Source organism: Gracilinanus agilis, chromosome 3, assembly GCF_016433145.1.
Source record: "Gracilinanus agilis isolate LMUSP501 chromosome 3, AgileGrace, whole genome shotgun sequence".
NCBI lineage: Eukaryota > Metazoa > Chordata > Mammalia > Didelphimorphia > Didelphidae > Gracilinanus > Gracilinanus agilis.
This window is the reverse complement of record NC_058132.1, coordinates 159,291,650-159,306,107: the sequence shown is the minus strand read 5'-3', so window position 1 is coordinate 159,306,107 and position 14,458 is coordinate 159,291,650. Positions and strand designations below refer to the sequence as shown.

Here is a 14,458-nt window from a genome sequence, read left to right as displayed (position 1 = left end):
AGGGGAGAGAGAGAAATAAGGAGAAAGGAGAGGGAAGAAGAAAGAGAGAGAGAGAGGTAAGGATGAAAGGGGAGAGAGGAGATAGGGGTTGCAGGGGTGACAGAGAGGAGGAAGGAGAGGAAAGAAAGAGTATGCATGCAATGTGGCTTTTGGAGGAGTTATATTTTTTGGCAAAAGAACAGGGTAACTGCAGAGGTCAGGTAAGTTGGTGGGGGCAGGAAAAGGAAACTTGAGACATTTGCTGAATGGGGTAGTCCTTGTGGGGAGGAGAGGAGGAGTCATACCCCACAGGAGGCCGGAAGGTGGTTGAATGCTCTTGAGGAGAGTTAGTCCTAGAAGGTGGGATGATGCCAAGGAACAGAAAAGTAAAAAAGAGGAAAGAGAGCAGATCATATTGTATCCTGCTCTGTACCTCTGGAGTAGCAGGAGTGATGCTATAGGAAACAAGGGGGCTTAGCCTTGGTTTTAGGAACCAGGGACAGACTGTGGGAGGCTTATAAGTGATTTTTAGTCAAAGAGTTCCCATCCCCACCCCTAGACCTTGACTTGCTAAGAATGGACTAGAATCTCGGAGTGACAAAAATCCCTAGTCTTTATTTCTTACCTAGTCATGCTTATTTAATCAATCAGTAAGAACTAAGCACCTACTATTTGCCACACTTAAAGTGTTTAGAGCCTTAAAGGGAAACCCACTCCTACACTAAAGATTTGCTGTGTCCACCACAGGAACCCAACACTTATAGGACTTTGGCTAACTTTAAGAATTCGGGATGATCTGGTAGAAATGAAACCACATCTCAGGCTTATCTCAAAAGTCTCAGCCTTTGGACATGAAGATAGAACTGCGATTTTCTTCATTCATCTGAAATCTCTGATGTCTTCTGTGACCATCATTCATATGTCTGAGCTATAGGTGGTACATGTTTTGCTGGCACAAGTGGGGTAGGAGGAGAAGGATGATGACTGTGAGCTAGTGTTTATTTTCATTTTCATGCTATCACTTCCTAGGCCTAGCCTACCAACAGCTCTCCTAAAAGTTGAAAGAGTCTCCTGTCAGGTTTTAGAAGGAAGTGTCTTAAGAAACTCCCCAAAGTACTAAGTGGTTCAGGCAGTGCCAGATGTGGTCCCCAGATGGGTGCTCTTGGAAAGCCCATCTGGGAACAAAACTTTCCCCAGTGGAGAAAGGCTTCATAGAAAAAGCACAAGATGAATGGATGGAAGGGCGGATCTTTTGACTAAGCAGGCAGTACTTGCTAACTCTGTTGGTTTTTTCCCCATCTAGATCCAACTCTGTGGACCCAGGAACACGTGCGCCAGTGGCTGGAGTGGGCAATAAAGGAGTATGGCTTAATGGACATCGACACAACCTTGTTCCAGAACATGGATGGCAAAGAATTGTGTAAAATGAACAAGGAGGATTTTCTCCGAACCACCTCCCTGTACAACACAGATGTGCTGTTGTCACACCTTACTTATCTCAGGGAAAGTAAGTGCTTCACCCTCTTGGGAATATTTTGTGTGTGTGTGTGTGTGTGTGTGTGTGTGTGTGTGTTTGTCTGTTTGTCTGTCTGTCTGTGTTTGTCTGCGTTTGGCTTCAGGAGACCAGACAGGGAGTTATCCTAGGAAAAAGACATTGAGTTCTCTTAGATGATGGCTATGCTTTTCAGAGGAGATGTTTTGTGAATGATCTAGTTTCCTATTTAGATTTAAGGAAAGGAAATCCATCCCCTTGCTATCAGTTTGTGTTGGACACTGTTATTGAGAAAACATCACTTTTTTCCCTGTAAAATTTCCAATGCCACACTGGCTCCTTAAGACACTGCTGAGGACCAGACACAGTCCCCTGTGTGGGGAAAAGAGTGTCAAGTGTCTTCTTCACAGAAAAGATGAACCAAGCAAACAAAGGAAAGGAATGAGACGGGAATGAGGATGAGTCCTCTAGAAGGGCTGCAGGCAATGGGACTTCTTATTTTCATTTTCTAGGTGGATACCCTGGCTGGTATTTTCCAGAATAGCTGTTCAAAACTGTTAAAGGCCACACAGGAAACCCTCCAGATGCATGGATCTAAGATTCTCAGTTTTGAATAGCTCCTACGTACCCTGGCAGCACATTAGCTGCCTCCTTCTCCAGCCTAGCTCCAGTTTCTATTGCTATCTAAAGTCTGTGAGGAGTTACTCATATAAGCTTTCTTAAAAAATCAACGAGTGTTGAAGACACATTAGCCTATGAGAGAACCCAACGGAGGTAGGTTCTCTGATGTAATCAAAAGAATTGAAGAAAGACTGAAAAGGGAAGAGCTTTAGAAAGAAAAGTGGGCAAGTTTCAGCATTTGGCATCTGGAAGATGAACTAATGAACTTCCCTGATTGTAGAATCCCTTAGAAATCATCTTTTTGAATCCTGTACTATAAGATAAAATCCATTCTAGACCCAGAAAATTCCTCTAAGAAGCCATTTTTATTTTATTCAGCTAATAAATTCAACCAGCTCTCTCTATAGTAAGCACAGACCAGGTATAATAACCTGAAACAATTACTTTTGCTTGGCCCCTTTGGATTTGTCCTTCCATGAGACCTTTATGTGCTCTTCAATATTTCATAGGCCTACGATTTGCCATTTCTCTGTCTCACACTGTAGTAATGTACCAGCAGGAAGTAGGAATAACAACATTTGTTTTCTCTACAAACAAAATAAGACAAAAAGTGACCATCTAAGTCCCTAGCATAGCCTGAAATTGTAGGCTAAAAGCTATCTGCATATCTAGTCTCAGAGACAGATGAATGAGTGTGCATCCATCTTGGCATTTTAATGTTTGCCAAGTGTCTTACAAATATTCCCATTTGATCCTTACAACATCCCTAGGTGCTATTATTATTCCCATATTACAGATAAACAAACTGAGACAGAAATTATGACTTGACCAGAGCTGCACAGCTACTGAGTATCTGAGGCTGGATTCGGACTTGGATCTTTCTGACTCCAGATTGAAAATCTACACACTGATCCATCTAGCTGTGTGTTTTCAAGGCTAAATGCATTCAGACATACAACACTAAAAAAAATTATGATCATAGAATTTCAGAGATGGAAGGAATTTTAGATTAGAGATCCAGTCCAACCCCAATCCATATTGAGATCCTCTCTTTAGCATTCTTTTTTTCTTTAAACCCTTACTTTATGTCTTGGTAACAACTGTGAGCCAGAAGGATAAGAGCTATATAAATGGTGTTAAGTGACTTGCCCAAGGATCACCCAGGCAAGAAATGTCTGGGGCCAAATTTGAACTCAAGACTCTAGCCACCTAGCTGCCCTTCTTCAGCATTCCTAAACAAATGATTGTAAAGGCTCTGCTTGAAGACTTCCAGTGAAGGAAAGTGTGCCCATTCCACTTTTGTACAGTTTTCACTGTTAGGAAATGTGCTTAGAACAGAGTCTGGCACATAGTAAGCACTTGATAAATATTAGTTGACTACTAGTCGCATGACTCACGTTGAGCAAAGACTGATTCTACAAGTTCCCCCACTACTCCTAGTTCTGCCTTTTGGGATCAAGCAGAACAAATCTAATTTGTCATCCATAGAACAGTCCTTGAAAGACTTGAAGACAGCTATTATTTTATCCTGAAGACTTCTCTAGTTCCTCCAACCAGTCCTTTTCCCATTCTGGCCACCTTCTTCTGGACAGGTTTCAACTGGACAACATCCTTCCACAAACTTGGTGTATAGTACCCAGCATAGTCCCTCAGATGTGGTGTGACGAGGATGGACAAAGATAGCTGGAGAATGCTCACCTCTGACTCTTGGCTGTCTGTCTCAAGGTCATCTAATTTGAGAAAGAGCAGCAGTCATCCTCACCCTCTGGATCTTTCATCTCATTTTCCAGGGGCATAATGTATGGCACTGGCTACATCTTTCAGCTGTGCCTCGGGTCTAGGTAGAAATAAATCATTAATACTGGTACATACTGGTGACTCAATACTTGAGATCCATGGTGAGAAATATCCATCTAAGGTATTTCTTTCACCTTACTAAGCATATACTGATTCTATTGGAAAAGTTAATTTGTTCCCATTTGACTCCTTGAGCCTCCATTTGTCTTCTTGCTGTCAATCTGCTTTAAAAAAAAAGTACAGACCTCAGCAATGAGTCCCACCCAGTTATTTATGGGTTAAAACCACAGTTCCTAAGGGAGCAGTCAACTCTTGATAAAACAGATCCCAAGAGAGGAGGACAAGGACCTAGAGGTATAAAACTCTTTGAGAAACCAGTCCTACATTGAGCTACCTTAAAAGAAAATAGAGTAGATTCACTTATTTTTTACTTTTTTTTCTAGTCTTCAACCTAGGCATATCAATCTCACTCTCTAGTTTCTAACCTCTTGGCTCCTTTGGTGTTGGGCTTTGCTGGGTAGCAAGTTAAGACACCTAAATGTCAACCCTCATGGAGGAGAGAGGTAGAGGAATAGAAGACAATTCTTCCCAGGCAGCTGTGTCCTTCTCTGTTGTCCCAATTGCTGGGAATTCCCCAGTGCTGAAACACCTTTAAATACTTTATTGTTTTTCCAGACTTATTTCCAGCGGATGTTTGTGCTAAGGGAGGGAGGTCAGTACTTAGGGGGAAAGAGAATATTTTCTTGGGAGAGGGCATAATTTCTTGTGTTTTGTTTTTCGGGGGTGGGATGAAGGGAAAGAGGGAGTCAAACACCTCCATTTCACCATGATTTGGGATAAAAATATCTAAAATCCTCCCATTATCTCCATGGGGAAGTTTCTGATGAAGCCTAAGGTGAATCAATAGTGAAGATGACTGAGAATAAAGTAAATATAATAAACAAACAAACAAACAGATAAATAAAGGGAATAAGGTTTGAGTAGAGAACTCCCCTTTTTCAAGAGAAGATCTTTTAATTGAGAAATTACTCAGAAGTATCTAAATTCTGTTCTTCAGTGTCAAACAGTAATCTTTTAGGGTGAGGTTTTCCTCCTTGCTTTAAGATCAAGCCATCCTGAGGACATGCTTTTTTGTGACTTGTGGAGAACTCCATCCATACATCCATACATCCATACATCTATCCATCTATCCATCTATCCATCCATCCATCCATCCATTCAATGTTGTCCAGTTTAAAAGGACAGGGAATAATAGAAACACAGATTTAGAAGTAGAAGGGTTTTAAAGGAAAGCCAAGGCCCAGAGAAGTGGAATGACTTGATCAAAATCACATAAGTCTTAACCTAGCTTTTTGTCTCTGAATCCAGTACTTTTCTACTCTACCGCAGTACAAGATCAATGGAGAAACATGCAACTGGAGCTTCTAGAACCACTGCCTAATGTCTAGTATCTGGATAAGATATATCCCATCTGCCCTGGAAGATCCCCCTGCTCTTCTTGATATTCAACTTATTCCAAAATGAGTTAACCAATACATTAGAATACATCCAGCTATACATACATACATATAATATATATGTATATATATATATGCTCGCCATGACCTCTCAAAGTGAGATAGATCATCCTTTATGACCACTTTAAAGTCTCCTTGAGAAACTCAAACTTCCCAGGACAATTACAGATTGACCTTGGCCTGCATCAGTATTTAAAGGTAATGGATGCCTCCCAGACAAGTAATAGGTATCAGTTGCTGGGTATTCATATGGTGCCCCCTTGTGGAAAAATATGGAAAGTTTATTAGCATTCCCATTGTACAGCTGAAGAAACTGAGTCCCAGTTAGATTTATTAATTTGTTTATTTTCACATAAAGAAGGAGTAGCGGAATAATATGTAGAATCCATGTCTCCTAATTCTCTTTATGATAACTGTTTGTCCACTACTTCATATTAATGATTTATGGGTTATTATGATAGATAACCAGTTTAGGGAAATAAGCTCTGAAAGATCTCTTCCTGAAAATGTCCTCATGCTCCTGTCCAGTTCTCAGGGACCAGACACTTTTCCCACAGTATATTTCATCTTTTATTCACACCAAGGGATAACTACTTCTAAAATACTGTTCATATGACTTCCTGGAATAAAACAGATTAAACTAAACCTATCAGCATAGCTAGCCCTATCTTTCTTTCTCCCTCACTGCTTTTCAAAGTCTGGAGATAATTGCTTGAGGTACTTTCTCATACTCACCCCATTTGGCAGAGGCCCTATTTATAGGAGCTGGGCTTCAGGGAAATGAGATTTAGATGTTTGTATGCTAAAGCTGGGGTGGATTCAAAAGAAACTTAACTGTCACCTACTAGAAGTTCACCCTCAAGACCGCTGGGGGGAGTTTTGTAATGTTTGGGAGAAGAGGAGAATCTGGTTGGGCAGAGACAGCATTGGGAAGAAGGAAGGAGGGAAAAGAATCCATTTGCTTTCATTATTCAGAAGGATTTGGAGTATGTGAATGGCTGAGCCTGACTTTTCACAAACACCAAGTAACTATATTTCCAAATGGTGGCAACACAAGAGAAATAAATGCCTTGTGTGACAAGAAGGTATTCGAAAAGATATCTCCCTCCATTTCCATTTTTAATTTAAACTTTAATGGAAAACACATTTCCCATTCTGTGGCATTCCCACCTGCAAATTTAGTCTGCCGGGCAAAGGTGATGGCTCTGGGCAATTAAGTTGGTGATGCTTTATCCTTTCCAGTAACATTACACCAAGGTTTGGACTATTAAAAGAGTTCAAGATGGTTGGGGGGAGGGGTCCAGATTTGCTTCAGACTCAGTGTGTAAGTCAAACTGGTTGAAGTGTGCAGAGTTTATGCTTGAAAATCCCAGTTGAGGATTTCAACCCACTAAGCTCAAATGGAGTCATCTAAAAGTAAAAGAGGGGTGGTGGAAGTCAGACTTGATAAATAAATTAGAAGTGCTAATCTATTTTAAGAAAGGGATGCAGAATTGTGAAAATACCAGGAAACAAAATTTGGAAAACCAAATATTTCTTTTGCTGCTCACTGCAATGGAAGCTTAAAGAACAATTCAGGTAGAATAGATTTTAAGTTCCCGGAGGGGAGCCTCTGTTTCATTTTGCCCATCACTGTGTCTTATAAATTTCTTCTTTTTTTGTGGGGGTGGGGGGTGGGGAGAGTAGGATCTGTCGTTTCATTGTTATTAGGAATTACAAAAGAGAAGCTGCTGCCACCAATGTAGATGAGCCCCTTTTCTGTAATTTGTCATGCTAGAGGGTTGCTTGGTGGAGCTGAGATGGTTAAATTATTTGCCCCAGGGTCACACAAGCAATATGTGTCAAAGGCAGGACTGAACCTAGGTCTTTCTGACTCCAAGGCCAGCTCTCTATTCACTGAGCTAAGCTGTCTCCAGATGCCTTACAGATAGGAGGTGTTTAATAAAGATTTATTCCATCTCCACTTCAAAGATTAGCTTTAGCAGTCCCTCTCCTAACTCAGACTCCAAACATAGCCTCAGGTCTTAGCCAGGCTCAACAAAGATGTCAGAGACTCATGCTATTGCAGGGTCTATTCCAACCAGCTATGAAATTTGGCCTCAATGAAACCTGTGGCCATATTCAAATGGCAATTGTCTCTGGGGATAGTCCTTGTGACTCAAGCGGACATATCCCAAATAGTGTTGTCTCAATAAATGTTGTTTTACAAAAAGGTCTCTGAGATGTTATAAAGAGCCTAGGTCATGAGTCTCAAACTCTGCCCTGATATTTGACGGAATAAGAGAAGAGAATGGGACAATGTGTTGTTGTATCCCCCACCCTCGTTCCCATTTCCCAATCTTCCAGAAGGCTCTGGCTGTTCTTTCAGACTCCCAGCAGGGAGTCTCTGGCTTCACTTTGCAGCTCTATTCCTATGGAACCAACTGCCTCCATAATAGGACAAACTAAAATTCTGTTTCCATGGAATTAATGGCTGGCTTTGCCTGTACTTCTTCTAACTGGAGGAAAAAATGAAGGATGAACAACATTCGGGAAAACTGGCTTTATCTTCCTTCTGGTCACATGGGAGACCTGGAAAAATCCATCTCAGTTTTACTTTAAGCCACATCAGTGAACATGTTTTAAGCACCGACTATATATAAAGCATGGCACTCAAGATGGGAGAAACACGTCATACTCAAAGTCTTTCCAGCTTGTTAGGCACTACTGAAAAAGCTTGTTTGCCACTGGCATAACCTTTTAGAATTCAGGGTCATCTTCACACCACAATGAGGCATCAGAATAGAGCTTTAGTAGAGGACTTGGATTAAATAAGACCTGCTCACTAACCTTAATGATATCATAATCTAGTAGGGTACCACAATTTAGTCACAAATAATTGCCATGTAAAATGATAATCTCCTTAAGGTCAGGGACCACTTTCCATTTTAGTGGGAGATGATTTCTTTAGCAGGAGGGCTTCCTCCTGCTAAAGTGCCAAGGTTCATGTGAGTTAATTCAAAGTTGGGTGCCTGCAATACAAGTAGAATATGCAGAATGATGGAAATGATAATCTCACTGTTTTTCTCTGTCCTGAAGTGTTATAATTAATTCTGAGATCTACATTTTAAATGAGATATTGAAAAAGTGGAGCATCTCAAGATGAATATCACCATGATGGTGAATAAACTCAAAACCATGTCATGCAAGGCTTGGTTGAAATGGTTAGCCTGAAAAAGAGAAGACAGGATAGATTAAACAGCTGTTTTCTATTACAGAAATTGTCAGTGGAAGGGAAAAGGAAGGAATACACCTACTATGTGCCAGGCACTAAGCCACACATTTTATAAATATTATTTCATTTGATCCTAACAACAACCCTAGGAGGTAGATACTATTATTATTCCCACTCCATAGTTGAGGAAAACTGAGGCAAACAGAAGTTATGTGACTTGTCAAGTATCTCACAGCTAATAAGTATCTGGAGTAGAATTTGAATTTGGGTCTTCCTGCTGCTAGACCCAGTGTTCTTTTCACTGCATCATCCAGTGGCCTCAAGCAAGCAAGAATGACATAGGATTAGAAGGGAGATGAAGGAGCTATAATCTACATCAGAGAAAGGAGTACTACACCAGTGACATCACAAAAATAGGAAAGGAATGCATATGAAAATGAAATTAGACTTTTTCCTGTCAGACCTCAGGGAGAGGAAGGGGGACCCAGTTTTTAAGTCACTAGAAAGAAAAATTTTCAAATAGCTAGAAGAACTATACAAATCCAGAGTTGACTTCTGGAGGGCAATAAATTTTCCATCATTGGAAGGATTTAAAGAGACACTAGATGGCTGTTTTTCAGAGATGCTATATCTGACTTGTGATTCAAGTAGGGAATGGTCTAAGTGAGCTCTCAGATTCTATGATTGAAATTGTTTGTATTGGTGGGGTCTTTGGTAGTCTTGGGATTCAGTAATACATCAATGTGGAGCCAAATTCCCTACGAAATTTCCCAACATAGGGAGCCTCAAATAACACACATGGAATGCATGCATAGGCACAGATTTGACAAATACCATCAGAGTGGGCTCCAGGGGGAATCTTACCACTTCTTAACAAGTTTATCCAAGAAAAGGGTGTATTATACCTCCCTGGCTCCCAAGAACTTCTGAGACAAGAATTAGGAAGAGGCACTGCTAGTCCTTCAGGAAGAAGGCTTAAAACACCCTTACCTCCCCCACTCCCACCCTCCCCAAAGCCTCTGCAGGAAAGGCAATCTAAGAGTGAAACTTGAACCAAAAATAGTCTTTAGGGCAAAATCCTTTTCCTAGGTAACCATGAAATATGTATTTCATGCAAGCTTTAGGGAGGTCAAAAAACTCTTTCTCTCAGTGCTTTCTGAGAGTTTCCTGTGGAATTCACATATGCCCAAAGAAGAATTTTCACTAAGGGGAAAATTTAATAAATATGGTTTATCTAAGCTTTGTGCTCTCTGCTAAACCTACACTAATGATGAAGGCAGTTTTTTTCTCCTCCTCAGAGACCACAATTTTTCTTTATGTACTCCAGCAGTGAAGTTTCAAAAGTCCCAAGGGGAGAAGATCAGGGAGATAACGGCCTAGACCAAAAGGAGGCAGGAATTCTTGGTTTTATTCTTGATGCTTCTTTTTATTCCCTTGTATGAGGAACCTCCAGGGCAACTTCTGTACCATTTTCCAGGTAGTAAGATTGTTTTTTATTACACTGGTGCTCCTTGATAACACTGATGCTGGCACAGGGAGGAAAAAACTCTAATATACATAGAGAGACTAATCCATTGGGTTTTTATTGGCTGCTCCAATTTCTTTATTTCAATATTTTACTCCAATTATTCCAATGACTATAATCTCATCCATGCCAGTAATCCTTTCCTGCCCATTTTGTGAGACCCTTGTCTCTATCTTCCTGTAATTCTACCACAGAAAGTCCACCCTGGGTACAAGAGGCCTTCTTTTCATTCTCTTGACATTCCATAAATAACATTAGTTATCCCACTCTTTTGTGGTGATCTTTCCATTCATGCCTTTCTCCAAAGACAGTTCTTGTCAGTGACCTCCATTGGTGTGCCTTGCTACACAATTCCTACAGCTTGTTCACTACCACCATGCCTCTCCAGTATCCTTTGGGTGATCCTCAATTAATATAACTCCTTATCATTTTGCCCCTGTATCAGTGTAAGAATGACATATTATGATAGAATTTTGCCATACTAGTTGAATTCTTTTTCTTGAGAAAGGGAAACCGCTGATAACTCTGTAAATAGACAGGTACTTGCCTTCTTCAAACTGAGACAATACTTTTGACTTATAAAAGTCTTCTCTTCAACTTCCCACACCTCATTCCCAGTGGATAGAATTCTGATGTGGTCAGAAACACTGAAGTTCACATCTAACCTCAGATACTTACTAGCTATGTGACCATTTAATCACTAGTTGCCTCAGTTTCCTCATTTGTAAAATGGGGACAGTATTATCATCTATTTTTCAGGGTTGTTTGGAGGGAAAAAATGAGATAATACTTTTAAAACACTTTGCAAACTTTAAAGTATTATATAAATGCTAGTTAATATTAAGTGTTATTCATTTGAAAGAGCCACATGTTAAGCAGTCAGTTGAATCTCTTTAAATTCCCTTCTATCATATTCATATAAACTGATTTAACTCTTGACCCTTTTCTCTGAAGTACACAACCATTAACCTATGGCCAGCAGATGCAGAATTGCCATTTTCTTACCTATTCACAACCTGAGACAGAGAAGAAAAGTTTAGGTGAGATCTCATTCCAGAGACTAAAATTCTGATTCCCAAGTGTCTGTTTTCTAGCCATCATAAGTCAAGAAAAGAAATGCCCAGAAATGCCTTCTTGGTCTTTAAAAAATAAAGCACACCAGGTCCTTTATAGAGAGCAGTGATTCCCCATCCTAGCCTTGCAACATTTTAGTATTCCCCAGGGATGTTCTGAAATCCTCCAGAACTGATCAAAAACATTATTTTGGATTCACTTTAATGGATGAAATAAATGTATGCCTTACTTTAAAACTTCAAGAACCTTTGATTTTGTTGGAGAAAGAGAGAAGCTACAACCTTTTAAGCAAGCATTTTGGTGATGCTACTGCCAAAAAGGCTGGGCACAAATACAACAGAAGGACAAGAAAGGAAAGTAACTGCTTACTGCAATTTGGTATTCTCTTTTGAAGATGTATACAAAGTGAGGGGAAAGTCACTATATACAAGCTTACCCCTGCATCCTTCACTCTAGTCTTCTCAGCATCTAACCATCATGCCCCTGGAAAGGCCACAATACTAAAAAGATCTCATAAATTTGTGAAGCTAATCTTTCTTCCAACGACCACAGAATTATGATAATTTCTGTGAACACCTTCTTATAGAACAGTGACTTTGGCTCCACCCTCAATAAACATGGCAGCCAAATAACATCCAGGAGCATTCTAATACCAAGCCTGAATAACTGCTCTAATTCTAACTCATGAAAGGCAGAGTGAACAAAGCTCCAAAGTAACAATTGCAAAATAGTTACATAATTAATTTTGTCACAGTCAGTATTATCTCTGTTCTTTTTGCCTTTGATATTCCATCATTTATAATTTTGTTTCTCCATCCTCACAGGTAGCTCACTCCTAGCATATCCTAGCACTCCATCCCATACAGACCAATCCTCAAGACTGACTGCCAAGGAAGGTAAGTTAGCCTTTCTTTTCCTCTTTCATAAGCAATAGAGACTTTGGTGATGGGTCAGAAAGTGTTCATCTATCAATTTGTTATTGAGTCTTTGACTCTTCTTTCTTCATTCATAGAGCAATTCCCTATTTGTGCCAGTAGCTGCGAAAATACAATATGGGAGGTTTTGAATGACTTTAGTGGTAATGTACTAAAAAGTTATAACATGGATATATCACTTAATGCAAGATGATTTCTTTTCTCTATAGGAAATAAAACATTTTTATAACAAGTTGAAGTCATTTTAATGTAAATTTAAAAAGCTTTTCCTTTTTTCTTTTGTTCCTTGGAAATAAGAAAAATATCAAGGTTGTCTTTCTATCTATCTTAATCTCTGATCATTTTCTTTTCCCTCTTCTTCCCATGATGTCTCTTTTCATGAACAGATAACAAAATAGAATTGCAGTATACATTTTATTAGTTATATTTAGTATAGCATAATAAATAAATATTACATTCTCCAGAACCTGCCCTAGCCAGGATAGGAGATAGGATCTACCATGGCCTCAGGTGATGTGAGTTCTGTGATTTCATATTGAAGCTTCTCTGTTCTGCCTTTTACCTCTGGGGACAAGGAAAGGTTATGGCCAGAAAGTTCCCGTGAATCATAAAGCTTCTGACTTAATGAACAAAGAGATCAATCCTTGGATGTAGGTTCTTAAAATAATAGAACTGAAGTGGAATGTGAAGTCTGGAATGGATACGAGATCCATTCCAACATGAATGACATAGTCTGAAAGTGGCCAAGGTGAGACTATAGACCTTTGATACAAAGATAACTGATACGATTGTAAATTCAACAATTTCCTCAATTAGTACAGTTGGATGTCTTTAGATGTTGGCATATTTTTTTAGGAAAATCATGTGCTGCTACCCCTAACCTCTAACTCTATCTAAATTTGTAACAGCTGGACCACTCCCATTACCTCTGCTCATACCACTTTCCATAGTGAATTGCTGTCTCTAAATGGTGGAAGTATGGTGCTAGAAGAGACTTTCCTAAAAGGATTCCACATCATGTAGGGCAGAGGGTTTTAACTTGGTTTTAATGGACTTAGGGATGCATGGATAGATTCTAGGGGGTCTATGCACTTGAATGAGAAAAATGAAATCTTTTATTTTGCTAAACTTAATTTTCTTTTGTAATTCCACATATTTTATTTTATGTACTTAAAAACACCATTCTGAGAAGGTGTCCATAGGCTTTATCAGACTGCCAAAGATGATGTCCATGGCACAAAAACATTTAAGAACTCTGGTGGGAGGGGGTCAAAAATGCTGTAGCTCATAACAAACCCAGGCTCTAGAGAAAAACTAAGGGCAATAAAAAAGGCATTTTTAAAGCTAATGGTGGGAGAAGGAGGATGAGTGAAGAGACAGGGCTGCTGTCTGGGATAGAGAGGATCCTGACAACCATTGACAGAAAGGGGGCAGAGATGTTCAATTATTTAATAAATATGTGGAGAAGGAAATAGTAATCACAAAGAGCTGGCTTCATCGAGAACAAGTCATGATGGGGTGGCTAGGTGACTCAGTGGATTGAGAGTCATCAGAGATGAGAGGTCCTAGGTTCAAATTTGACCTCAGACATTCCCTAGCTCTGTGACCTTGGGCAAGTCACTTAACCCCTATTACCTAACCCTTACCACTCTTCTGCCTTGGAATTCAGTATTGATTCTAAGAAGGAAGGTAAAGGGTTTTTTTTATAAAATAAAAAAGAAGTCTTGACAGACTAACCTCATTTCCTTTTTTTCACATGTCAATAAACTAGTAGATCAGTAGAATATTTAGTCTTCATAGTTTACCTAGATTATTACAAAAAAATTAACAGAGTATCTTATGATATTCTTTTGGAAAAGATAGAAAGATATGGGCTAGATGGTAGCATAATTAAATGCATTAAGAATTGGCTGAGTGGCTATACTCAACAATTATTAATCATACCGTGCCAATTTGGAAGGAGGTTTCCATTGTAATGCCCTTGTGTTCAGTACTTGGACTTATTCTGCTTAATATTTTTATCAATGATTTGGGAAGAAGAAAAGAAAGGAGGAGGAGAAAGAGGAGGAGGAGGAGAAAGAGGAGGAGGAGGATGAGGAAGAGGAAGAGGAGTTGTTGTTGTTGTTGCAGCAGCATTAACACTAGTACTTATAATACCAGTGGTGGTAGTAGAGGTGGTAGTGGTAGTAGCAATAGTAGTAGCAACTGCAATAGCAGGAAGAGTGGCAACATAATATTCCATTACGATAGTGGTAATAGTGATATTAATGGCAGTAGTAGAAGAAACAAGATTACAAATAGTGG

At 39.6% G+C, this 14,458-nt stretch overlaps 1 protein-coding gene across 4 annotated transcripts in view; it reads left to right on the top strand.

Annotated features, from left to right (window-relative positions):
* FLI1 (Fli-1 proto-oncogene, ETS transcription factor) overlaps window positions 1-14,458 on the top strand; it is a 167,118-nt gene that overhangs the window by 110,721 nt on the left and 41,939 nt on the right. For all 4 annotated transcript variants that reach the window (XM_044668330.1, XM_044668332.1, XM_044668333.1 and 1 more), the window contains exons 4-5: window positions 1,283-1,486; window positions 12,044-12,115. In XM_044668330.1, the coding sequence (XP_044524265.1) occupies window positions 1,283-1,486; window positions 12,044-12,115 (276 nt within the window). The remainder of the gene's footprint in view (window positions 1-1,282; window positions 1,487-12,043; window positions 12,116-14,458) is intronic.